Source organism: Dinoponera quadriceps, unplaced genomic scaffold (genome assembly GCF_001313825.1).
Source record: "Dinoponera quadriceps isolate SergipeBrazil2010 unplaced genomic scaffold, ASM131382v1 scaffold1471, whole genome shotgun sequence".
Lineage (NCBI taxonomy): Eukaryota > Metazoa > Arthropoda > Insecta > Hymenoptera > Formicidae > Dinoponera > Dinoponera quadriceps.
Window position 1 is genome coordinate 766,700 of NW_014555591.1, and position 25,374 is coordinate 792,073.

Here is a 25,374-nt window from a genome sequence, read left to right on the forward strand (position 1 = left end):
TTTCTGCTTGAAGGAATTAACCATCGTCGTGGGGACATTCTTCGACGATGATTAGGCCATCGATTGATTCTCATAACGGGTGGGTGTTTAACATTTCCGTTGAATTCCGATTGATTTCTCCCCGACGGACGTACTTTTTAAATCTACGGCATCATTCACGGCGGCAGAATAATTTGGATATTAAAACAATTCTCAAGCGGTGACGAGATCTCACGCGGTAAATGCGCACATCAATGACGAGAGATCTTGTATTTGTTCATCTGAATAATTACTTGGATTTCCTATCGTTTGATACGTTTTGCGTCTGTCTTACCAAACAGTTCTGCGATATTTGTAGCTCATGAATTGGTTCTATTCCCCGAGAAAACGGAGCGTCTGATCATATTTGGAAACTTGCAGATTGCAAAGACCGAAGAATTTTTCAAGATGATCCAAAATCGGATGATCGACGATAAATTTGCAGAAATAAAGGTTTGATGCGTTCTTCCAGTAGCATTAAACATAACAGTAACATACGATAGTCTGAATGATAAGAGAAAACGATGACGATGAAACATTTTCTAATACCACTTGACTCGATTGGAGGAAAAAAATAATTATCAAATGAGGTGAAACATCGAAGGGTTCATGACCTTTTACCGTGGCCTTTTGCTCACGATAAAATACGAAACTAACGTTTCAAATGTAAATATATCAGTTTATCGTATATCTTTGTCACCGCAGCTTTTTGGAAAATCAATGAGAGCAATGGTACGATATGCGCAAGGCTTTCATATATTTTCTTCCCAATTGCTGCACGTAAATTTTTTGTGCGCGTACACGCGCATATTATGTCATTACTATTTATGATAATGGACCAAAGTAATTCTGAACCCGTGGCATTTCTTCCAGCAACAAAGTAAGAGCAATAGTGAAATTATTATGGCATAAAGGTAACTTGTCAAATAATCACGGTAAATCTTTGGAAAATAGTGATTAACAATTCCAATAAAAATTTCCTTTTAACGTAACATTTATTCAACAAGTACCACGATTGCCTCGATCGCAATTGTTTTTCTGAGTTTTCTTTCGTTACATAATGTTTACAATATCCGCACATATCGGACGGACAACAATTAATAATAGATCCCTATTACTTGTTCCGGCAGTTTGACCTGATTTAATAAAGGGTTCAGCTGCTGCGTATTTAAATAAACCTCGTACCATCTCGACGGCATCCTTGCCGGAGTTTGCGCAGTGCCTGTTTTCCTCAGCAACAAAGCTGCGAGGTGTATACGCCGCAGGTGAATCTACTAGAATCTATCATGCCTTTATCGAAGATAGATTTGCGACGAGGCTCGAGGTCCGTGGGAAAGCGAACGAATGTGTGTGTGACAAGAGCGTGAGACGTCGAATGATAAAAGAGCCTTTTAAATCGCGTGATCGAAAGTACAAGCTCGTTGAAAATACGCCGATCTTAACTAACTAATATCACCAATAATTATTAACATTAACAATGCTGACTGGAGTGATCGACGGGTTCGTATACAATTCGTAAATTTCTTTTCCTAGAAACAAATCACGCTATTGTTATTGCGTTAATCCTTAAAAAAATAGTTAGCTAGTTAAAATACGGGCGAATTAACACTGTAAAATAACAACCTTGTTAATGATTATACGTCAGTGTGTCTTCAGTGACAACGTTGTCCGTAGTATAATTGGCCGAACTTGTCTTTGGTCACTTTTTTCACATCCTGACGATGCGACGGTACTTTTTAGAACGCTGCTATGTTGCGACAACTTCACCACCGGACGCGTGTCCGTCGAAGACGACGTGATTCGAAATCGTGCGATTTCGTCTCTGGTGTGGACGTCTTACGGCATTGTAGTCCCAATTATACTGACCGTGGGCATTTTCGGTAACGTGGCGATCCTAATTGTGCTGTCGGGCCCGATGTTTCGCGGGATTGCCTACTTGTACCTCAGCGGACTCGCGCTGGCGCACGTCGGTGTTGTATTATCTTGGATGACAATCAGTTTGTACAATATTGTTCTACGGACAAACAATTCGGAGGGGGTGCATCGAGAGAAGAGCCGCACGAACGAAACGAGCGATCACGGAGGAAACAAATTTTGCTAGAACAGCGAATGTTTGTCAATATAGCGGCAGCAAAGAGAAATTTGTTTAGGCGGCGAAACATTGGTTTGGAAACATCAGAAAGATTTGTCAAGAGTATTAATTGCTATTTGCTGGATACATGGACAATTAATACTCTTAGCAAATATTTCTGCTGTTCGAACCAATTCTTTGCTGACTGAATAAATTTTTTTCGCTACACCGACAGACGTTTGCTGTTTTAACCGAAATTAGTTTTCTTCGTGCACCGCGTGTCTGAACGAATATCTAATTAATTGAACAAGTCATTACATGATTACATTACAGTGGCGAGGATTTAGTTCGCTCGACGGCCACGATTATTGACGCGATTGTATCGGCGAGATTTACCATTGCACCAATGTGTCGGGATTAACACGTTCATTGTCAATCACGCGATATCGCGCGATGCGAGTTCTCACAAAACGGCCGATCACGCGTTATCGCGTAATAGATACTTAGAGTACGTAAATCCTATGTACATAATAATAAAAGCATATGAATAATATATTAATTTATTTTGAGCACGATAAAAACTAAATAAAAAAATAAAAAAAATACGAAATTCCAATGTTCAGCTTGGCAATGAACGTGTTAATGATGATTTGCTTGGGCGAGAGGAAGCGGTTCTTTTCTCGGTACAAAAGGTACACATGGCGTGTCGCATGTGATACGATTACATTTCAGCGCTGAGATTGGGCTACGGTATGAGCGAGAATTACCTATTAGCCTTTTACCACGCTCACTTCGAACTCGTTATTCTCAACGCCTTTTCGGCCGCGAGCGTTCTCATCATGGTCTGTTTAATCGTCGATCGATATATCTTCGTGTTCTTCCCAGCGCGCATTCGTACCGGAAATGCGCGTAAGAATGCCAGCTCCTTCATATTGTCTTCGTTCATCGCTGGCTTCATGGTAAAAGTGTCCTCGCTGGACCTCAATTCTCTTTATTATTTTCTGACAGTGATAAAATGACAATGTAACCAACAATTGTTATTACATATCGACAAATGTGTGTAATAGCTCTTGTGCAGGATATCGTTAAATTTGACTTCTTTTTTTCTAGATAAGTGTTCCGTTGTCGTCTATGAGAATCATTTATAAAGAGCAGGATGGATCCAGCGCTTCGTTCATATTACACGAGAACGCGTCTATTACGCGGAGTGTGATATGGAGGATATACATTTGGACGATGGAGATCGCAGTGCGGATTTGCCCGTCAATTCTATTTATCGTACTGAATAGTTTCGTCATTAAGAGGTTCCTTCAGCTGAACGCGCAGAATCGACAGTTCCACGCGGTCTCGGATAAATATCGGGGTAACAACGCGCCTGACACGTCGCTACTGTCTCGTAATCGAGGATACAAGTAATAATACAATTTAAGGCAAATCCTTTTGTATTTTAATTTCTAACGATGAATTTATGAGACGCGCAAAAATGAAGTCATAAATAGTTCTGTCTACTCCTTTTTTTTTTTTTATAAATCCAAATATATTTCGACATTAAGGTCGAAAGGATCGCATTTCTTCTCAATATTCGAATTTATCCAAACGATTTATAATCATAACGAAGGATTGAGACTCTCTCTCTCTCTCTCTCTCACTCTTTCTCTTTCTTTGTAATATTCCTAGTTTCATACACAATACTTGTGAATAACTTTGCAGAGAGGAGCAACATTTGGCGATAATGACGACAACAATGATATTGTGCTTTTTCGTCACGACATTACCGTCAAGTCTGGTGCCGATGTTGTATCCTAATCGTCATCCGCTGGATCTTCGTTATCAAACCTTCCGAGTGTGCTCGGCAATCGTTGAACTCGGCAATTATGTTGTTTATATTCTCATATATCTGGTTTGCAGTACAGAATTTCGAAGAGCATTGCTGCGATTTTTACAAGTAAACATCCAACACGATTGTGACTATTTTTATCTCGACTTATGATAAGTAAGAAATAGAACTGATTTAAGAAAATATATATCTCTGGTATTACCATATAGTAGTTTGTATAACTCATACATGTAAATAAGGGAAAAATTATTTTCACATTAATCTCATAATTTTGGTTCACAGGGTAGATGTAATGAAAATATAGTGCAAGATACTGATCAGCCGGTGGGTGAGATCGAAGATTTCAGCCGACACGGCACCACTGTTCGACTAACACCGGAACATACAAAATTAAATTCTTCTGAATCTCCAACTAGCAAAGAAGCTAAGATGGAGGAAGATTCTCATTCGTTAGATGCTACAGCTTCCATGTTGGAACACCAAGTCATTGCATAATTAAATCGTGAAATGGAAGCTAAGAATTTAGTATTTGTATTTATTATTATCATGATGAATTGTACATTTATAACGCATCCACCCTTCCCTTCCTCACCTGATTGGAGCTACATTGAATCGTTGGATAGATCGGAAGTAATATATCAAATATAATTAAATTTGATTATATTTTTTCTTAGCATTTCTCTAAAATTGTAAACAATTGTGTGTCGTATTTTATATTATCTAGCTTTTCTCGAGAGAGATGAAATACTCTCTTGTATGACATAATATGTATTAAAGTATATATGTAGTAAAGTTACTTAACTTAGTTTTAATTTAGTTAATTTTAAAATGGGTTAATTTATATCATTTAATTTAAACTATTTATTTTTAACTGCAACTTTTGAACACTTTATTTTTATATAAATTAAAATATTTCTTCAATGATTACTTTCTAGTAAGGAACACAGAAGGCTACATTCAGCGGAAAAAGCAGATCAATGAACGCTCAGTGATTATTCTTCTGATAAACTACTGTGATTGGTCAATTTCCTTAAAGTTTTAAAGACATTGCTTAGAAAGCCTCTTAAGAAAATAAACCAATCAAAATCCTTTGTTTCTATCCGCAGATGTATTCCCTTATGCGTTATGCAGAAGCATCTAAAAGGAACGCAGCCATAGACGAGATTTTACATTGGAGGAGTGGGAGTAAATCGGTGGATTGACGTTTCTCCGCTGCATGAAATTCCAGCTTAAAGTTTAATGGATATTCCTCGATGAGGAATCATGAAAATGGTGTAGGAGGAATGCCACCGAGCTTCTCGTAACCAAAAGTGAGAGAGAGAAAGAGAGAGAGGGAGGGAGAGATATGAAGAATCATAACCTAAACTGTCAAAGTGCTAGAGATATACATATTCTGACTTATTGATTACGGTGTATAATCGTATAATAATTTTATCTGACTCCGTATTACGCTATTTTCATAAGTATATTCAAGCATTATTTATATAAAAGAATTGATATATTAGAGAATTAAAAGGAAAAAGTTTATTATAGAAATACAAAAAGAAGTCTCATATTCGCAATCAAAGTTATCATCTTACATACTGTAATGACAACGCGTTTAGCAAATGATTTTTCAAATGATAAGTGATATTTGTGAGTCATGTAATACTTGACTATTATTTATCTTCCCAAGCAATAAAAAGACTCTCCATAATGTTTGAGTTACCAGCAGAATTGACAGCTAAGCCCTTAGCTCTGATAGGTTTGACAGGATTAGATCTTAGATGTCCGGTACATGGATCTATCTGGGATGCATTTAATAACAATCGTAGATCAGAAGGTGCAGCAGTTCAGTTTAAACTGCTCAGTCTGTCACATGAATTTCCTACTGTTAAACCAAAGGTATAATATACTGATCACTAAAACAGTATCCCTAAGAAAAATATCACTTAAACTGAAATTAATTTCTTCATATCGCTATGTATCGTATTTATACACTTTAGCGTAGTTCATATGAATGGTACATACCTAAAGGGATATTAAAAAGAAATTGGATGAACAAATATCTCAATGACATTCCTTCCGTGGTTGTTGTATTCTATGATCTGGACTGGAGTGATCCTTTGTGGAATGAGAAAAAGATGGAATGTGCCTCTAGAGTACAGTCTTTGAGGTAATAAAGAAGTTGTCATAATATATTGATTGTGTACATTGTCATATTGTTGATACACTATTCAATTTAATGTTATACTTATCAGAGCTTCCCTCGATGGGAGAAGTACCAAGATAGCTGTAGTACTGATACAGCGTGCTATTCAACCACCACCTGGTGCTGAAGATGTGGTCGCGACTGAGCGTGCAACAGCATTGTGTGGCGCTTGTGACTTAACGGCAAAGTTTTTGTATATTCTGCCACATGCTGATCACTTATTGGGATATACATCCAGGTTCTGGATTTTATATTTATCACTCTCATGTGTTTTCTTCTTAAAGAAAACGATGTAATATTTTATCTTACAACAGGCTAGAAACAGCGTTTTATGATCTTGCACAAAACTTTTATCATCATGAATATCGCAATATTAAAAGCCACCGCGATCAGCTCACTAAGAATGTCCATCAGTACTTGTTTGTTCGTCATCAGTTCAAAATGGCATTCTTAAATGAACTCAAGCAGGAACAACATCTTGCCCAAAAGTAAGATTAGATTGGAACAAAGAATTCTTATATATATTCTGAGATCTGTGTATATATATATATATATATATATGGATGTTTTGTAGACATTATATGCAAGCTTACCACAATTTGTTAGAAACGAGAATGACAGATGCAAATGCAGTGGAGATCAAAACTATTGCTAGTTTTATAAATTATAAGTTATGCAAGATAATGTTTAGCTTGAATCTCCCGAAAGACGCCATCTCTCAATTTAGGCTTCACACGGAAAGGTATAAACATTTGCACTGTGATAATAGTGATCTTTTGCAAAATTTCTAAAATTTTGGTTATAATGATTCATTAATACTGACAGATTTAAGTTAAAAACTGGACCAAAGGAGCTCATGTTTGAGCATCATGCTTGGATGAGTAGTCAGTTTTCTACATTCGCGGAATTGTTCGATGAGGCGATTCGTCAAGGGTTACCCGCTGTTCAAACACAACATCCGGGATATTATTTCCAATTAGCTGCCAATCACGCAGGTTTGCGACAGTCCGCGTGTAAAGAATTGTGTCAGGTATGAATAGCTTCCTAATAATTGCGTTAATATTATTCTCAAGTGTTTGTATCGTTGAAATTTTAATAAAGAAGAGCAGGTAGTATTGTAGTTCTTGTAGATATGATGGCCTCCTTAATATTTCCGCTATTAAGTGACGAATTCTAGATGGCGATTACTTTTCGAATCGTTTGTTTAGTAGCCTTATATATATATAATATTTCTTCTACTTTTTCTTAGAATGTAAATAGCTATCCAGATCCCGATCCATTAGCAGGTGAGGAGAAACTTGAATTTTATGGACAACGTCCATGGCGACCTGGAAAACTGAGTGCAGAGCCTGCGGATACAGCCAGAGAAATTATTGGTATACAGGCTTTACAATATAGAGAGAAAACATCAGTCAATCACTCTGTAAGATAATTATACACTTGTATATTTTTAAATCCTTCGACCGCACACTTCTGGAAAATCATGAACAGGGTCATATTGACCTTGTGTGATTTTCTAAACTCCATATCTGAAAAACTGTAAGAGGAAAAAGGTTGACGAAATTCTAGAATAAAGTGTAACTCTTCTACTTTAATGTTTGATTATGTATTCAAGGAAAATTAAGTTTTAAGTCACTGAAAAAAAAAATTCGAATTTTCGGCACCTCTCTTCGTTATAGTTCTTCAAACATAATTCACTGAATTTATATTTGACTCATAATGCGGTCGAAGGGTTAAATAAACACATAATCAAAAACTACCACTATGATAAATGCGTATTGTTTCAGATGATAATTATCGGTTTGTTAGGAAATGCGATATCGCAATTCAAAGTGTATCGTTGCCCACGGATGCGGCGATTATTAGGTATAATTTTTTTAACATTCTTTTACGAACAAAAGGGTGTAGCAACAATTTGCGAAAATACTTATATGATTTTTTTCTTTAAGTTGTACAAATGGCAGAGGAATACTTCAATGCTCAGGATTACGGCAAAGTTCTGACGTGAGTTAGAGATAGTTTTCTTCTCTTTTGCTTGTGCAATGAAAGGCTGTCCTTGGCAAGTGATGCTTTGTCATTAAAACGGCAAAGTCATTGATCCTGACGTTATTTCCTCTAGACCATTTTCTTGTGTTAACGTCAAAATCGTAAAATTTGATTGGCCAGATTGTTGATGCACATGTTATGGGATTATCATGGGGAACGGTGGCCGGTCTTACTGACAGATATCTTAAAGAATGCACTGCGGGCCGCGTATCTGTCGACTAGTATCCAAGATTATCTCACTCTGGCTCTTGAAGCTTTGGGACCCTCCACTACATTCTCAGAGGAGAGCGGCAAAGCTATTATTTACGATAATATTATGAATATATTGCAGGTAACAAAGTTTGAGAAATCACTTATCTTTGATATTAGCCATACGCTATATACGTAACGTGTAACACGCGAGGTGACTTTATATCTGATAACAGAAGAAACCACCGAATCCGGAACCAGACTTGCCGGACGATGTTAAGCATCTGGCAATGGAGAAATGGGCATTGGAATTAAGTTGTCCAGAGCCGAGCATTTTCAAGATCGACGACAACAACATGACGTCGCTCGTTGATCTTAAAGCACGATTTCTAAAGCCGACTTATGCAGTGAATACGATGATAACGGTGGAAGTTATCATACGGTATTATTTTGCGTTTTAATCTGTCTACTTGTAAAGATATAGAGTTTCCAACAATTGTAGAATTTAATAATTTTTGTACAATAATTTTTTTGGACCGTGTGCAGGAACTCCTACTGTGGTATCGTAGAGTTTACTAATGTGTTGATAACAGTCAGTGGTCCAGGTTATAACGTCGAGATTCCAGTCAGCGATACCCAACTGTCTAACCTTGTTTTTCAACCCAAGGAAACGAAGAAGTTTTATTTCAACTTTAAAGCGCCCCATCAAAGCGTGGAGATTCGCATTAGCACAGTTTCACTACAGATGGGCGATAGTGCACATTGTTGCATCATACTGAGATGCTCGGCTATGGGTAGGGAGACGAATCTGTTTGATCGTTTGTATCCTGAGATACAACAACTTCGGTGCGTTTATATAGAGAATAATCCTTTTAGTATCTGTTAAACATTTCGAAAAAAAAAAAAAAAAAGAAAAGAACTAGTATAACTGCTGCCTGTTCTAGCGGAGGCGAATTTGAGGCAATAAGGCCGTTGGTCCATGCGGAAATCAAACAGGAAGAATCCAGTTTGAATATACACGCAGAATCCAATAATCCTGCGCTTTTAGGCGAGTGGCTACCCATCATCATTTCTCTATCAGCGAACGAGGATGTAACTGCTGTTTCTTTACATACAACACTCGTACCAGATGGTGGCAACGAGCAATCAAGTATATTTCCATTATACTTTGCCTTTTCTCGTCATAATGTATCATTTATGTGTCTGGTATTTGTTTAAAAAACTAAATCATTTTAAAATGCATATTTCAGCCGAGCTGAGCTTAGATATGCTTAATAAACAGTCAAAAGCGTCGATTCCTGTGAACAATCTGAATAAAGGTTCCTCTGTCAAGCACACAGTATACATTAGGGCACATAAAGTGGGCGATAGAAATATCGTAGTGAAGGTATGCTCGCGAGTCAATATGCCAACTAATTATGTTGTGGGAGAGAGAATGCGCTATTATTATATAACACAATTATATAACAGGCAGAGTATGCTAGACCTGAACAAGTCAAGGGGAATAAAGAATTGACATATACGCTGGCGGTTAAGAAGCCATTCGAAGTAACAACGCAGTTTTACACCACACTGTTCGAGCCATTAACAAATGGATTTGTTAATGAACCATTTATCATTATGCCTCATGTTACATGCGTCTCTCCGTGGCCTATAAACATTTTAAGTACATCTATAGAGCTGGTAAGCTCGTAATACGTGCTTATGTAATTGGATATATTTCTATATGACGTGTTAGGGAGAGATTAGAATGTAATGATTTCATTCGAAATTAGGCGGATTCTATTGAAAGGGAGAACAATCTGGACAATGAAGAGTCCATTTTAGCGGATGTTACACTGTGCGATGGTGAAGCGGGGACTGACGCCTATTGTTTGATTCCAAAGATAGGCGGCGAGCAGCCTATCAGCACCGGAGTGTACACTATCAAATGGAAGAGGTAGAAAAGACGACTGTTGAATGTTCACAACAATATGTATATCTGTAATCTATTCGTCTTAACATTAAGTTTATCTTAATTTCAATTTCGTAGAGCAAACGATGAAACCGCGTTGGAAACTAGCAGCAGTGTAACCCTGGCTCCTCTATGTGTTGAAGACGCGGTGATCGGATTGGAAGCCAAAATGCCAGCTCACGGATGGGTTCGCACACCATTTTGTATATCTTATTTTATAAAAAATCATTCCGATTATCTGGTCACTTTGCGCTTAGCTATGGAAGGCAGTGATGCCTTCATGTTTGCCGGACAAAAACAGGTAGGTGTAGATCTCATATTTGTACAATAATTCTTAGAACGTGTGCAATAATTTGACCGTGCATAATTTGGTTTTTCTTCAGGTTGACGTTTATATACTTCCTAGAAACGTACGGAAAGTTGATTGGGTTTTACGACCACTGGTCGCCGGTTTCGTCGCTCTTCCAACGTTATCGCTAACGGTTCCTGCAGGTAATGACGTCAACTATATGTAGTAAGTCCGAGAATCCTTGATATCTCCACATTCGCTTAAAATAAGCTTATGACACACAGATGAGGAGCACAAGATTGGTAAGGCACGTCTGTCAGAGGTGGTTGAACGTTCGTTGCCGAGTCATATATACATATTGGTAAGTGAACATGATAATCAATGATCTCATTGTCCGTTTAATGGCTACAATAATGCTGTATTGTAACACGCATGATATTCTTGCAGCCGAAATCGCAGTCTCTAGCAGAATGAGCGTGTTCGATATATTGGGATCCTTTTCTTATAAGAAATATCGTAATTTTTTATCAAACTGTATCGTAAAATTAGCCGTACATTTCGAACAGACAAAATTCGATAAGTTGTAACCTGTTGAATATAATTTATCTGAATTATTTTACATCCAGTCTCTCTCTCTCTCTCTCTCTCTCTCTCTCTCTCTCTCTCTCTCTCACATATATATAGCTTAAAGTAGCCTAAGAAAATATAAAGTTTTAATAGACATCCGTTAAATGGCAGTGACTATATCGCCGTTATGTTACGGCTCGTACATGCATAGATATCGATCGCCTTTATGAGCGTTAGGTCGCTGCGTCACCGTAGAAACAATACGACCGACGATAGATACATCAGTAAGCGTGAAGTAATTTTCCTCTTCTACGTTTCCTTTATTAAAGCACGTTTTCTTTATTGTACCTTAATCGGTGATCGTGCTGAAATTAGTTTCTAGAGGACGTTAAATATTCTCGCGCACATGTACAGTGAGCCGTGATGGTGCTGTGAAATGGCGAGGAGCGGCAATATCGATATCAGAAGCGTTTTTGAGGGGTACCTGCAAAAAGAACGGCAATTCGAGCAAGAAATAGAAGAATGGTATTTGATAATTACTAGTGTTTATTGACATATCGTAATTAACATGTGTGTAATCTTGCGAGCAATTATCATATTCTGTTTTATTTTACAGTAACAAATTACGTCGCGAAATACGCAGTAGAAACGTTGTCAGAGTTTCCGACGCGTCCTCGACGAGTCTTCTCGTAAATTTGGAAAAATCTCGCGTTCGTAATCAGACTCTTTTAAAGGTTTGTTATAATATATTATTATATTTCTTTTTTTTTTTAACATCACAAAAGAAGACATTTTTTCGCAGTAGCGTTCAATTTCCGTGGAATTTTGGAAATCGCAAATTATATGTGTTGGAAATAATCATCGTTTTGGAAATAATTCGTGATCTATCTGTTAGTAAACGATCGATATGATATTTAACTGTAATTAATTATTTTGTTACGCCTTTCGTGCTTGATTTACCACGTAACTTTAAGAGCCGCTTTCGACCATATGCTATCATGAATGTAACCTCTGATGGTAATATTTTGCTGAAAATACTATGAAATCGATGAAAATTATAGAGAAATTAGTGAATATATTTAAAAATAGATCATAATTTTTTTCGCAAAATTTAATATAATACTGTAAAATGTAAGGAAAGTTAAATTATACTGCTGAAAAGTAATACATTTTTTGAAATATTAGATATAAAATTTACTGAATTGAAAAGTGGAAATTGAATTTTTACTGAAATAGTAATGAAATAGGGCCCATTGAGAGGAAAATGTCAAATATATTTCGGTAAAATTTCATTATATTTTCAGTAAAATATTTCAGTAAAATATTCCCCTCGGAGATGTTAGAACGATGTTAGAGACGTTTCTGAAGTTGTGTTTGCGTTGTACGTCAGGAGAAAACTACTCGTATATATTTTATCTTACTGGACTTAACAAAACTGAACAAAACTGAAAACTTAAATATCACTTCGTAACAGGATCTGGAGATGTCTAGGGCGCGTCTGAGAACTTACGCATCTTACACGCCTACTGATGAGGAATTACAGCAAATTTCGTCGGCCTACCGGAGCTACCTCCGCAAGAAGCTCCGGGACGCGGATTCCTGATGATGCCGTTACTCTCACGTGACCAGGAGAAAGTCTCCGGTTGATCGTCGGTTCAACCCGATAACTCGAGCCGAACGAACAAACTTCCAAATGAAAAGTTTGTTGATCGTTGGGATCGATGAATCGGGCTGACTACTGGCGTGCGTGCGTGCGCGCGTATGTGTGTGTGTGTGTGCGCGCGCGCACATGTGTATGTGTGTGTGCGCGCGCGTTATTCGCTGATGACTGCGCCTTCGCACGTTGAATAATATAAGAACACCGGATTGATTCGACGACTGCAGATCCATGGTGAGAAGCGCGCGCTCAATTTTCTTTCGAAACCTGGATCTTCCGCACGTGTTCGAGCGATTGCCCCGAGACGGTAGATTATTCTTAACGAAAAAACCACGCTCGTAATCAATTTCATCATTGAACACGATGTACAATGCAATGTGCGCGAGATCTGCCGCATCGTGCGATGATACATTTTTCCGGACGAGATCCTCGAGCGTACGAGGAGGAGCGCACGCTCGGCTTCCGGCGAAATAACTAAAAGCTGAAATCTAACTAGCGAGCTAATTTGCACTCTAATCTACTTGTGCAAAGGTCTCCGGGAGCTAATTACAATGGCAAATAGCGTTACCTTTTAAGGCCTGCTTGCGGCGATCGCTCGCCGTTCGGCGCGATTCGATGGATGATGGATCTTTCTCTCTCTCTCTCTCTTTCTCTTTCTCTCTTCATCGGCGAGCTTCTCGGCGAGGGATCAAACGCGCGGCGGCAAGAAGACGCGGCGTAAAGGAGACAAGTGCGCACGGACGAGTGCGAGCGCTGGTGATGTCCCACCTGTCCGTATGGCCATATTCATATTCATTTTCTACGTGTGACCGCACTATCATCGCCGATAATTACCGGCGCGCACAACGTGTACGGCCTGATAGGACGGCCACGTTTCAGTAGCTACCTGAGATAAGAGAGCTCAGGCCAATAATTCGCCGCCGGTGAGTCGCGTGTTTTTTTTTTATTTTGCAGCTGCTTTTTATGGACGCGAGAGTATCGCGAAACGACGGGGACGACGACGACGAAAGCAAAAGCGAAAATTCAATCGGATCCTTGCCCCGACCTTCGCCGTGTATGCGCGCTTATTCGTGCATGCGTGACTCCCTAGTTAAACTTGCCGGCCGGATTAGGTTCGCGGCCCGCGAATTTTATCGGCGGCCTCGCGCGCTTTGCACACACGCGAGAGCTCTTCGTCACCGGTTGCGCAATTCATGCAAATATCGTAGGCACGCGTCGTCCTTGCCAAACGGTAGTTTCACTTACCTCTCTCTCTCTGTCTCTGTCTCGCGCGGGCACGCGCGCGCGCGCGCGCGTGAAATATCGTAGCAAAATGCCGAAGAGAATCGAGAACGCGTTCTCCCGCGGTGTCCCGCGCGTCGCGAAAATTTCAGGGGCACTGACGGAGAGCCACGCGAAACGAGAGATGCGAGGAGGTGATACCTCTCTCGGCTACCTCGCGCCGCGCGGTAATTCCGTATTTCTTCGACGTGGCATAGCCGCATGGCAGCTGAGTAAACGGGACGGGAGCGTCGTGACTTCTTACTTTGACCATTGTGCGCGACGCTCGAAAACATTTGTGTCAACAGCCTTCAATTCTCGCGGGGACGAAACCGCCCGGCTTCCTCGCGGTTTTGGTCAAGGATCCCGCGTCGCGTTGCGCGCTCCTCCTCGGGAGCGCATTCGCGAATTGACCGTCCCGGGTTCACAACGGCGCCCTCGCCTCTGTGATTTTGCGCAACGTGGCGCGAAAAACTGATGTACACACACACACACACGCGCGCGCGCGCGCACGTTGCATATAGCTTTCGTTTTTACGGCGCACGTTACACGGGGACTTATCTATATAGAGCGCGTTATAGGTTTTCCTTTTCAAGCCGCTAAAGGACGCGCTTTTTATAGGATTGATATAGAATTATCGTCTTGTCGGGTTATCGTTTCGCTCGGTTGCATAAGCACGAACCGGTGTAAGTTTGTTGCATTTGACCGCCAGGCCGCCAGGCATTAATGCATTATCGCTGCAACGTCGGTGAAACGTAACGCTCACCGAACGATAGACTTGTATCATTGGAAGTAACGTTCGGTGTCCTCGCTCTACGCAGGTCGAATAACATTTTCATACATTTTCGTGTATCAATCGCCTCCGTTTCATCGCTTCGGCTCGTTGAAAATTCCTTAATAATACTAGCAGCTCCTGTTATCTTTGCAAATAGAAAGAGGAGAAGGAAGATATTGACGTTGACGCGTATTGAACTCGAATAGAAACTCCATATTTCTCGATCGACTTCGGCCGATCTTGCAATATGCCACGTACAGTTAAAATCGTATAGGCAAACAATCGTTTGACACGTATCCGGACACGTTCCTAGAAAGTGATATTTTGCCGCGAATGACGCGATAAGGCTGTAGATCGGCGCTCCTAGAAGCGCTTCTCGTGTATTATTGTACGACGAGAAATACGGTTTTTCGAAGGGGACAATATACACGGTGTAGTGCATAAAATTACAATTTGCACGAATTGACTGATAATGAATAATTTGAGGGGCGCTTTGCCAACGTGCGAAAGATTGAAAATTGTTAAAACTAATGGAAAAACAGTGAAATAGCAGGAGTGAAAGCAGCAATGAAAGACAAATATATTCATATAAATAATTCATTTTTACATACATTGTAATTTTAAATGAGTAATCATATTGACATGACTTGACGATATTCTCGATTCCGCATTTTTTTTTTTTTTTTTCTTTAAGATTTTCCCGTTCATGAGAATGATCTGGCAGAAAGAAAATATATTGTCATGTATGATGCTTAAATTTCAATTCAGAAATATGAACTTATAAATCTTCTTTTTCCTCAGAATCTTTCTTGTTAAGACTAAAAAGATTTACGCTTCAACAGAACATACAATAGAATTTTACATAAAATATTTTTAGAAATGCCAAGCCAGCAAAAATATTTTATACTACTATTCAACTCAATACATCCGTGCACATAAACGTTGTTTTATACAAAAAATGTGATGATTAAATGACACGAATGCTACTCCATTAACAATCGATACATAAACATATGTCAATGGTCGCAATATACAGTGTGTCCCAAAAGTCCCGCGGAATGATCAAATATCTCAAAAACGAAACATTTGAGAAAAAAATTGTGCCCACAAAAGTTGTAGAGTTTCGACAAATGCATCAAACGGCGATACCCATTTGATTTTGGGCGTAAGTATGAAGGAGATATCTTAAGGTCAACTTCAAAATCTTAAGCGAAAATCTCTATTTTTATTCGATATTCTTGTAGCTAACACGTCGAGATCTCTTCGTAATACTGCAATAAAGTTTCTTCTTCTAGTTGAGTACTTTTTGAGATATAGGTTGAAAGTTCAGGTACCATCGACATTAACATTACCGAAAATGTATTGTGTGGAGGATACAAGAGGTATAAATTCGATCGAGCAATCTTCATACATATATCTTGGGTAATGTTAATGCCGGCGATGTCTGAACTTTAACTCATCTCGGAAAATATTTAACTAAAAAAAGCTTTATTGCAGTGTTGTGAAAAGATCTCAATGTCAGTTACATGAATATTGAATAAGAAATGGGGTTTTTATTTAAGATTTTGAAGCTGACCTAAGGTCTTCCTAATACCTGCGTTCAAGGTCAAATGGGTATTATCATTTAATACATTTATTACCCTACATCTTTTATAGGTAACATTTTTTTTACTATCTCGTTTACAGCACTACCATGCCTGTGCTTGGTTCTTTATGGTTAGATTTCCTTTGATTTTCTATAAATATATTTCTCAGCTGTTTTTTTTTTTTTTTAAATAGATTCCAACTGTAAAATCAACGTATTTGCATTTTTTATTTATTTATACCAGCAAATAGTACACATGAAATTTTTTTGTCTTATTAAAGTATCAATATTCATTTTCTTCAAAAACGTTTTGCTTTCAATAACGGAACAATAGTTGCGTTCAGCAGAACGTAGAGTTTATAAAATGCTCAGTAATTCGAGGATCTAATTGCAATACATATTTTTAGACCTCAATTAAATTCAAAAGTAAATATTAATCAGACTCATTGATCATTGATCTCTTGCTAAACACTTTGTTCCACTAAATACTACCAATACGATGAATCAATTTATTACTTCCTTGTGTCGCATTTAACAATGAGATCGACATCGTAGAACATTGAATTACTGCTAAGTTGAATGAATTGTAATATAAGCACAATAAGTGCACAAAAAGATCAAAACAAATTTGTACCAATGTGCACTTTAATATTATCGCTTGTCATTAAGAGATAAAAATCAAGTTTAAGTAGCTGCTTTAGCACATAAACATTATTAATTCTGTTGTCTATAATTCTGTAGTAGAAAATTTGTTATTATAGGCACAATCTTTTCGGGTTCATTCAAATGCACATGATGCGTCCCTTCCACTTCGTGATACTCGAATTTCCTAGCTTGCAGCTTTATTTTTTCCAATACTATATGATAATATTCAGGTTGCTCGAATTTCATTCCAGGAACAGCGCGAATGTTGAGGTAAGCGCATTTTATCTTAGATGCATAAGCAAGTACCAAGTCAAGAGATAACATTCCCAAGAGTGAGACCTAAAAATAATATCAATGTATACATATATAGTTATAATATTATTAAAATCATAATTATTATGATAATTATTATAAATAGTATATTACAAGATAAATATGTTACCTTTAGCCTCGGATCACGGGAAAAGAAATATTTTCCTCTTGAATATGCTGGTATTATACCGCGTTTCATTAATGTTTTCGCTGATTCCTTTGTTATGGAACCATCATAGGCCGTGTGTACTATATTAAGCATATCATCGTATTCATAGCACGGTATGCTATCCAACGACATTAATTCGTATTTTAAGAATTTGTCTATATATTCCCCAGTGACTCCAGTTGTTTTTGTGACATCCCTTACGTTTGGGCTAACAATATCCAAACTTATGACAAGATCGACTTCATCGGGATAGGATGCTGCATATAGAAAAGATATGGCACCACCCAGTGAATGCCCAAGGAGACTCACCTAATTTCATAATACATACATACAATTACAACAAGCTTACATTCAGTTGTACAGTATGTGTAACAGTTATTGTGCGAGATATATTAGCAATGTAACATAGCATACATATGTATTACACATACATTTATATGTATTAAAAATATTCACATTAACATAACTTCCATATACTGGTTAAAGACATTGATTGTCATGCAATGCATTTGAATGAAACACAAAAAGAAGTTATATAAGTGCAAGCAAGGATGACTGTTAAATTATGTAAGAATATAAAACAGATATTGAATTATTGCGTGAGATCGTGCTGCGTATGTTCTGTCTGCAATCGTAAAAATAGTGTGGGTAAATTTATCTTCACCCGCTAACCTTATTCCATCTGAAATGTTTAACGATTCTACGAAGAAGCATGACACCGTCCCAATAGACATAATAGAATTGACTTTTTGGATAATGCGAGGATAAACCATGCCCGGGCATATCCAAACAAAGTAATGAAACATTTTTAGGCAGCAACGGTATCAATGTGTCAAAACTGCCTGCATTATCCTGACGACCATGCAATGCCACTATCGGTTGGAGCTCTTTAGGACCCCACCATTTGCCTGCAGTCACACAATTATTTCTTGATTTTACCCCCTTTTTTTTAACATATATATATAATATTTAATCGAAGGTACAAATTCAGCTTTAACAATCTGTAATTAGATTCATTAAAATGAGAAAAGAGGAGTAATATATTCATATAATTTTTAGAAATGAAACAAAGTTGTAGCATAGCTAATAAAGCTTCCTTGTCCACCCTTGTAGGACTCATGATACAGTTATACAACGATGTTTTATGTGATCTCTCTAGCGTATCTTTTTTATAATCAACATGCTATTACATGAAGATCAATATTTTTGAATGTTATATATTGTACATATAACAGTCAGCCTTTCTTAACATAATATCTTAACGACAATTACGATGGTTAAGTAATATAATGTGAATATTGAATAGTTTAAATTGAAAATAACATATTATATTTTAATTTGTTAAATATACCATACCATGATATGCAAATATCCCAAGCCAAAAGTATGCAAACTAAATGCTCAATAGCAACAAATAACATAGACTTTATCTATTTCATAAATGCAATCGTATTGTACTTTTGTAAAACATAGTATATAAAATCCATGCGCTTATATGACTAGTGTGTTATTTCCTTGATTATAAATCATAAAGATATCGTTGTATAACGTTGATTTGCTAGCTAACCTTGTCCCACTTGTAATGTTTAACGATTCTACGTAGTATGAGAACCCCATCCCAAAATACATAGTAGAATTGTCCATCTGGTAGATGAGAAGAAAAGCCATGACCAGGTAAATCTATACTCAGTAGAGCTATATTGGATGGCAATAACAATGCCAAGTTGTCAAATGTTCCTGAGTTATCTTGCCAGCCATGTATTGCCACAACAGGCCGTTTATCTCTTGGTCCCCACCATTTTCCTAGATTTACCAATATGTTGAATTTAAAGTATCGTTCATTCATCCAAATTGTGACAAACTTTCTCAAATTATTTCTCTAAATGATTTATTATATTAATTAGTTTGATTAATTATAATAATTTATTATATTATTCAATAGAATCAAGCTTCGAAATGATTAGTAAAATTTGAGGATCTGATTTCGATATTTTTAGATCTAGCTAAAATCTAAAAATCTTGACTAAATGTAATAATATATACATGTATCAATGTCTCAGAGAATTAGAATATCTAACACATATTACTACTACATTTATGAGATATAAATGTTGAATAACCAAATTTTTGATAACATTTTGTTCCTATCAGAGTATAAATAAAATTGGTTAGTCTTAATTATACTCTGATCTATCTATATATAGCACTTGATATAGGAAATACAATAGGATAATATTGTTATTTTTACTAACCACTTATATGACCCCATGGCACCGATATCTGAATCTCCTCGGGATCTATAAAAGAAAAAGGTTAATCACTACAAACTATCCTTTAAACCTTTTAATTGAGGTTATTTCAAATATTTAAACAATTTACCTGTTTTCTTACATCTGTTCACGGCATTGTCGGCCGAGTTCGTGTCCCCGTTGTTCATTTCGATGTGACGATTCAAAAATGTAGACTTGTAAATATCAGATTTTAATCTGCTACTGGTTATTCGTTCAACTCGCGCACCACAGTCGTAACGGTGAGACTGAAAGAAATTTGTCGTCACTTACTTGACTCGCTGAAGTACATCAATACACATCGGCAACTGATCATGTATTATTATCCTGTGTAAAAACGAGATCTGTGAGAACGTCACTTTGCATTTGTTAATTATTAAATGCTTAGTCGTATCAATAATCAAACTTATTTGGCCATGAATAAATATTTCTCACGTACGTGACTACAAGAAAAAAATTGTCGAATCATTTATACGCGATAATCTTATTCCTTTTCATTGAGCTTCAAGAATACTCTAGAATACTCTAGAATACTTTAGACTACACTAGACTATTCTAGAATATTCTATACTCTAGAAATACAGTTAAATACGTTCTTCTTAATCTCTAAGTGGAAACCACACGTGCCATCCTTGTGAAAAAAATAGAACTTGGAATCAGACGGTTATATTAATCACCAACGACTAAAATTCACTTCGGTTACCTTAAAGGTAACAGAAGTGCGGTTCGCGGCAGTGTGATTTTAAAGTTAAAAAGAAGGAATTCTGAGTAAATTTTATTAAAATGGTCCGTAAAAAGATAGATAATCGCATACGAGTTTTAATAGAAAATGGCATTGTTATGGAACACAGAACAATGTTTGTTGTCATCGGTGAAAAGACAAGAGATCAAGTATCTCATTGAATCTTCTAAATTGCACGTGTGAAATGTTACACGTGAAAAACATGCCTGCGAAGTATTAAAAATATTCAGTCGTTCATGCCGTTATTATTTATATATTAGTTGTAAAAAAATTTGTACTTAATATAAGGACGATAAAAGCCGAATTAAAGAACAAAACTTGATAACAGTGTACAGACAAGTGCATTATAATAACAGCATAGTAATAGCATTTCGAATATGTGGTCATCTTCAGTCGCACGTATAGAACACAATATAAATGACACAATATAACTTAATACCTTTGTAGTTTGGTTTTTATTGTCCTTGTATCTTATATGTCTTTGTCCTTTCATTGTAATCTTAGGACCTTTGATTATTTATTTGTAAAAAATATCTTCTCAGGTGGTATTGTTGCATCATATGTTATCCAAGACTGTAGTAAAGTCTAGGCCTTCTGTGCTGTGGTGCTATAGAAAGGATCTAGGTTTTAGCAGCCATAGGAAGAAACGCATGAAGACTTTACAAAAATAGATTAAGTCGGGTAAATTGGATGTTAATGAGGATGACCCATTTGAACTCTTTGTGGTTTCAACCAATATTCGTTATTGTTACTATAATGAAACACATAAAATATTAGGTAACACATATGGCATGTGTATATTACAGGTATGTATTTGCTTTTCTTTTGCTAATGTATTTATTAATAGTATCACAACAAAATGTTTCAATTTCAGGATTTTGAAGCAATTACGCCAAATTTATTAGCGCGTACTATTGAAACAGTAGAAGATGGTGGAATAATTGTATTTTTGTTACAATCTATGAACTCTTTAAAACAATTATATACAATGAACATGGATGTCCATCAGAGGTTTCGTACAGAAGCTCAGCAAGTACGAATATATTACTTTTACACATATATTGAAATATGTTATAATATATAATGAAACATATTTTCTTATTTATTTTAGAATATAGTATGCCGATTTAACGAGAGGTTTTTGTTGTCATTAGCTTCTTGTAATCGTTGTTTAGTTATTGATCATCATCTAAATGTATTGCCTATATCTTCTCATAATCTAAAAATTGAACCTGCGCATAAGTCTACTATACTGGAGGAGCAATCGAATTTGGATTCTTTAAAGGAAAGTTTAAAGGACACTCAGCCTGTATCTGCAATAATCAATTGTTGTAAAACGATTGATCAGGTAAATTGTCTGGGATAAGTCAGTGGAGGAAAGAACGTTCAATATGGATTAGCATAATTCATAACTAATTTTATTATAAAAATAAGCTTTTATATTAGAAACAAGGAAAGGATTAGAGATGTTTCCAACAGTATGTGCGCATTTCCAGTTATGCATTACTTCGATATTTTTAGGCGAAAGCAGTTTTGAAGTTTATCGAATGTATCTCAGAGAAAACATTACGGTCTACCGTATCACTAACTGCAGCTAGAGGACGAGGAAAATCAGCTGCGTTTATGGCAGGTGGGGTAGGATTTGCCAGTTCATTCCTTCTAAGTACTTCTTGACTGATTGAGCAACATGCAACTTGGCGTTGTCGTGCTGCAAAATCAGCTGGCGTGAATGTTTCTCTTTGGTGTCGACGGACCTGGTTCCCCGGTACATGCTACTTTTCGCTTCGGATTGTCAAAATACCATCCATTCTCATCTCCAGTCACGATTCGATGGAGGAAACTCTTTCGTTTTTGTTGTTCAAGCAGCAGTTCAAAAGTGGTTTTCCGCCGTTCAATCTCCCATTCCTCCAATATGTGGGGTACCCAATTTCCTTACTTGTACACCTGTCCCAGTGTCTGGAAACTGTTGATTTGTCCACATTTGAGGCTTCGGACAACCCAACTAGCGTTTGACTCGAGTATTCGTTTAATAATGCGTCCAATTCCGTATCCTCACATTTTTTGAGTGGTTTTTTGAGGTCCTTGTTGTCTATGGAAAAATCACCACCTTGGAAGCGGCGAAACCATTCTTTGCACGTTGTATTTGATGGAGCATGTTCGGCATACGCTTCCTCTAGCAAACGATGCGTTTCCGCGAGCGATTCCCTTGCCAGGAAATAATGGAGCATAACTTTCCCCAAATCTGATTTATTTAGAACAAAACTTGCTATTGTAAACACAGTCAAAATAGACGATGTCAACGCGTCGCACAAATGTCACCTGTGACGTTTTGGCGGGACTCTGTAGATCTGTCAATTCGAAGAAATAGTGTACCTAACGCCATCTATTATCAGTGGGCGGTTTCATACGCAACCACCTAATATTTTATGCATTGAAAAATTACGTTTCTTTCTCATACCGTTTTTCGGTAAGAAGTTTATTATTGGCTCCCGCGTGAATTTCCGCCGCGCGACAAGCGTTGCCGCGTCCTGTGGAATCCATCAGACTATGGATTAGAATTGAGATTGAATTAAAATTTGGCCAATCAGAACAAGTTTCACTAGACTTGAGTTTAGTGAACTTTGCTCTGATTGGTTAAATCTCAGTCCAATCTCAATTCTATTCCGTAGTTTGATACGGGCATAACGGCTTCTGCACAAGACGCGGCAACGCTTGCCGCGCGGTGGAACTTGCACGGTAGCCTATAAACTTCTAATTCTTACCGAAAAACGGTATATTGATTGGCTACCGCGCGAACTTACGTCGCATGGCAAACGTTGCCGCGTCTTGTGGGCAGAAGCCATAAGACAGAGAGCGAGATACTATTTATGGTGTTTTCGATTTGCTGACTCGACCCGACTCGGGCGTTCCGCCAATCGCTACTGTATTACAAACTATAGTATGCGTAACTTGATCTATAGTTTGCAGTATTGCAAAGATTATTGGAACGTTGCCCGAGTGGGGTTGAGTCAGCAAATCGAAAACACTGTTCATGAATGTATTCATCTTCGTTGTTTTAAGGATATCGTAATACTCCTTGATTATTTCTCCTCTTTGTAATTTCTCTAGATCTTCGGCCTCGCGCAACATAATGTTACTTTGAGTAGGAAATCTTCTATTTTAACATCGATAAAATAAATTTGTACATATATAAAAATTATAAATAAATAACGAAATATTACAAATTAAATATACAGGTGTACTTAACACGTTCACTACCAGGGTTTGAGAAGAAAATCTTGCACCACAGTCCAAGATGTTTTGTGTTAGAATATGTCTCCAATTGACATGGGTCTTTTTAGGATATATTTATAACATAAAAATGAAATTATCTCTAGACCGACATCCTACATCTATTTTATTATTTTTTAGCTCAACAATATTGTTCATTTCCAAATTTATTGCAATACGTTATCATAAAGTGGTAAAGAACACACACCGCACATCTGCGGTGGTAGGCTCAGATACAAGAATCGGGACGCCTCATATATGCGGCGGTGGTAGCGAATGTGTTAATATCTTCGCTTTTATCAAAGATAATGATAGGGAAAAATATAGATATACAATAGTAACTGAAGTATTCATTAATATTAACGTGCGACATTCAACTTACTCTTTCCGTTCTTCTATCCACTTTTTCTCATTATCATTACATTATATATTAATATGTTTTTCGACGAGCAAGGGATCAGCCGCAAATGTACGTTAATATCGCTAAGTCTATGTGTGCCTTTATGTTCAGTAAGAGCACTCTCGGATAAAATATCTTTATTGCATACATCGCAATAAGATGTGTCGTTTTTAGTGCCAACATCACTTTCATTCTCTCCATCATTTGGTCCTTCGTCATCTGGATACAGATGAGCCTAAAAATCGTTATTTCAAATATTTGTTATATGCTGAGAATCTGATTTTTTCGAGCACATTTGCTATTTTGTAGGTGATATATTAAATATTATTTTACAAATCTTAGTATTCTGTACTATTTTATCTTACATTACACAATGTATGGATATATTTACTGAAAAATTTTGATTAGTATATCGCTTGTAGTTGTATTTTAATATCATTATTTTGTTGCACGTTGTAAATCTATTAAAAATGCGACAAATTATTATTAATGCAAAATTTTTAAAGCTATGACCGGAATATATATTCAGAAATTGAATCATCTAAATTTTCTCTTACATACGAGAAGCACATTCTCTTTAAGTGTATTTCATTCTACTTTTCATCTGCCGTTTTCTCTTTCTCTTCAGATTATTCAAATACATACAAATTCGCGAATATTTTATCGAAGTAATGTGGTTAATTACTTTTATAAAGCGTACTAGCGATGTAACATAAGCATACGCTCACTCAAAAGGCTTAATAGTGAAATATTTTGTATAATTATATAATTGTAAAATAAAATATAATATACACATAATCAGTCTTTTCTCTATAGTATATATTAGTATATATACTAACATAAATACATATATTAATAAGTATTGACGCATTTCATCCAATTCTATTTACATTTCACGTTATATTTATTTTGATTCGTGTATATCGATGCAGCGAGATTGCATTATTAAAGTATTACTTAATCATTAACTTAAATATAAATTGTTAAATTTAGAATGTCAGAAATGATTATTTTCATATTTCAGAACGATTGTTTCGACACGCGAGGACAACGTCTCCTTAGCGGTTCAGAATGACAGAATAATGGAAAACACCAGGGTTAGAAACATG

At 36.9% G+C, this 25,374-nt stretch overlaps 5 protein-coding genes across 11 annotated transcripts; 4 read left to right on the forward strand and 1 right to left on the reverse strand.

Annotated features, from left to right (window-relative positions):
• Positions 1 to 1,259: 1,259 nt before the first annotated feature.
• Positions 1,260 to 4,599, forward strand: LOC106744789 (probable G-protein coupled receptor B0563.6). Its single transcript, XM_014619828.1, has 6 exons — positions 1,260 to 1,518; positions 1,759 to 2,015; positions 2,822 to 3,048; positions 3,200 to 3,501; positions 3,800 to 4,034; positions 4,209 to 4,599. The coding sequence occupies exons 1-6, from the start codon at positions 1,496 to 1,498 to the stop codon at positions 4,419 to 4,421; spliced, it is 1,257 nt and encodes a 418-aa protein (XP_014475314.1). The 5' UTR covers positions 1,260 to 1,495; the 3' UTR covers positions 4,422 to 4,599.
• A 644-nt stretch (positions 4,600 to 5,243) lies between these two features.
• LOC106744781 (trafficking protein particle complex subunit 11) lies at positions 5,244 to 11,214 on the forward strand. 2 transcript variants are annotated; one of them, XM_014619812.1, is made up of 21 exons: positions 5,265 to 5,336; positions 5,602 to 5,810; positions 5,912 to 6,081; positions 6,167 to 6,355; positions 6,432 to 6,605; positions 6,692 to 6,859; positions 6,943 to 7,147; positions 7,367 to 7,540; positions 7,905 to 7,983; positions 8,067 to 8,121; positions 8,284 to 8,494; positions 8,589 to 8,794; positions 8,899 to 9,198; positions 9,297 to 9,502; positions 9,603 to 9,739; positions 9,823 to 10,035; positions 10,128 to 10,291; positions 10,385 to 10,607; positions 10,690 to 10,798; positions 10,880 to 10,956; positions 11,043 to 11,214. In XM_014619812.1, exons 2-21 carry the CDS (start codon positions 5,622 to 5,624, stop codon positions 11,067 to 11,069), a joined length of 3,276 nt encoding a protein of 1,091 aa, XP_014475298.1. In that variant the 5' UTR covers positions 5,265 to 5,336; positions 5,602 to 5,621; the 3' UTR covers positions 11,070 to 11,214. The 2 variants fall into 2 exon arrangements, with proteins under 2 accessions (XP_014475297.1, XP_014475298.1); XM_014619811.1 differs by having other exon boundaries at positions 5,244 to 5,810.
• Positions 11,215 to 11,576: 362 nt separating this feature from the next.
• LOC106744782 lies at positions 11,577 to 13,841 on the forward strand. Of its 2 annotated transcripts, XM_014619814.1 has the most exons (3): positions 11,577 to 11,687; positions 11,779 to 11,896; positions 12,637 to 13,841. In XM_014619814.1, the coding sequence occupies exons 1-3, from the start codon at positions 11,599 to 11,601 to the stop codon at positions 12,763 to 12,765; spliced, it is 336 nt and encodes a 111-aa protein (XP_014475300.1). In that variant the 5' UTR covers positions 11,577 to 11,598; the 3' UTR covers positions 12,766 to 13,841. The 2 variants fall into 2 exon arrangements, with proteins under 2 accessions (XP_014475300.1, XP_014475299.1); XM_014619813.1 differs by lacking the exon at positions 12,637 to 13,841 and having other exon boundaries at positions 11,779 to 12,204.
• A 1,569-nt stretch (positions 13,842 to 15,410) lies between these two features.
• LOC106744773 (probable serine hydrolase) lies at positions 15,411 to 21,052 on the reverse strand. Of its 3 annotated transcripts, none has more exons than XM_014619796.1 (6): positions 21,035 to 21,052; positions 19,945 to 20,180; positions 19,818 to 19,862; positions 19,133 to 19,368; positions 17,527 to 17,874; positions 15,411 to 17,423 (listed from the first exon to the last, which is right to left on the reverse strand). In XM_014619796.1, exons 2-6 carry the CDS (start codon positions 20,000 to 20,002, stop codon positions 17,154 to 17,156), a joined length of 957 nt encoding a protein of 318 aa, XP_014475282.1. In that variant the 5' UTR covers positions 20,003 to 20,180; positions 21,035 to 21,052; the 3' UTR covers positions 15,411 to 17,153. The 3 variants fall into 3 exon arrangements, with proteins under 3 accessions (XP_014475282.1, XP_014475281.1, XP_014475283.1); XM_014619795.1 differs by lacking the exon at positions 21,035 to 21,052 and adding an exon at positions 20,293 to 20,384; XM_014619797.1 differs by lacking the exons at positions 19,133 to 19,368; positions 21,035 to 21,052 and adding an exon at positions 18,238 to 18,473 and having other exon boundaries at positions 19,945 to 20,286.
• LOC106744774 (N-acetyltransferase 10-like) lies at positions 20,506 to 25,374 on the forward strand. 3 transcript variants are annotated; one of them, XM_014619800.1, is made up of 6 exons: positions 20,506 to 20,744; positions 21,138 to 21,401; positions 21,470 to 21,628; positions 21,707 to 21,943; positions 22,117 to 22,225; positions 25,290 to 25,374. In XM_014619800.1, the coding sequence occupies exons 2-6, from the start codon at positions 21,387 to 21,389 to the stop codon at positions 25,325 to 25,327; spliced, it is 558 nt and encodes a 185-aa protein (XP_014475286.1). In that variant the 5' UTR covers positions 20,506 to 20,744; positions 21,138 to 21,386; the 3' UTR covers positions 25,328 to 25,374. The 3 variants fall into 3 exon arrangements, with proteins under 3 accessions (XP_014475286.1, XP_014475285.1, XP_014475284.1); XM_014619799.1 differs by lacking the exon at positions 25,290 to 25,374 and having other exon boundaries at positions 20,507 to 20,808; positions 22,117 to 22,295; XM_014619798.1 differs by lacking the exon at positions 25,290 to 25,374 and having other exon boundaries at positions 20,507 to 20,744; positions 22,117 to 22,295.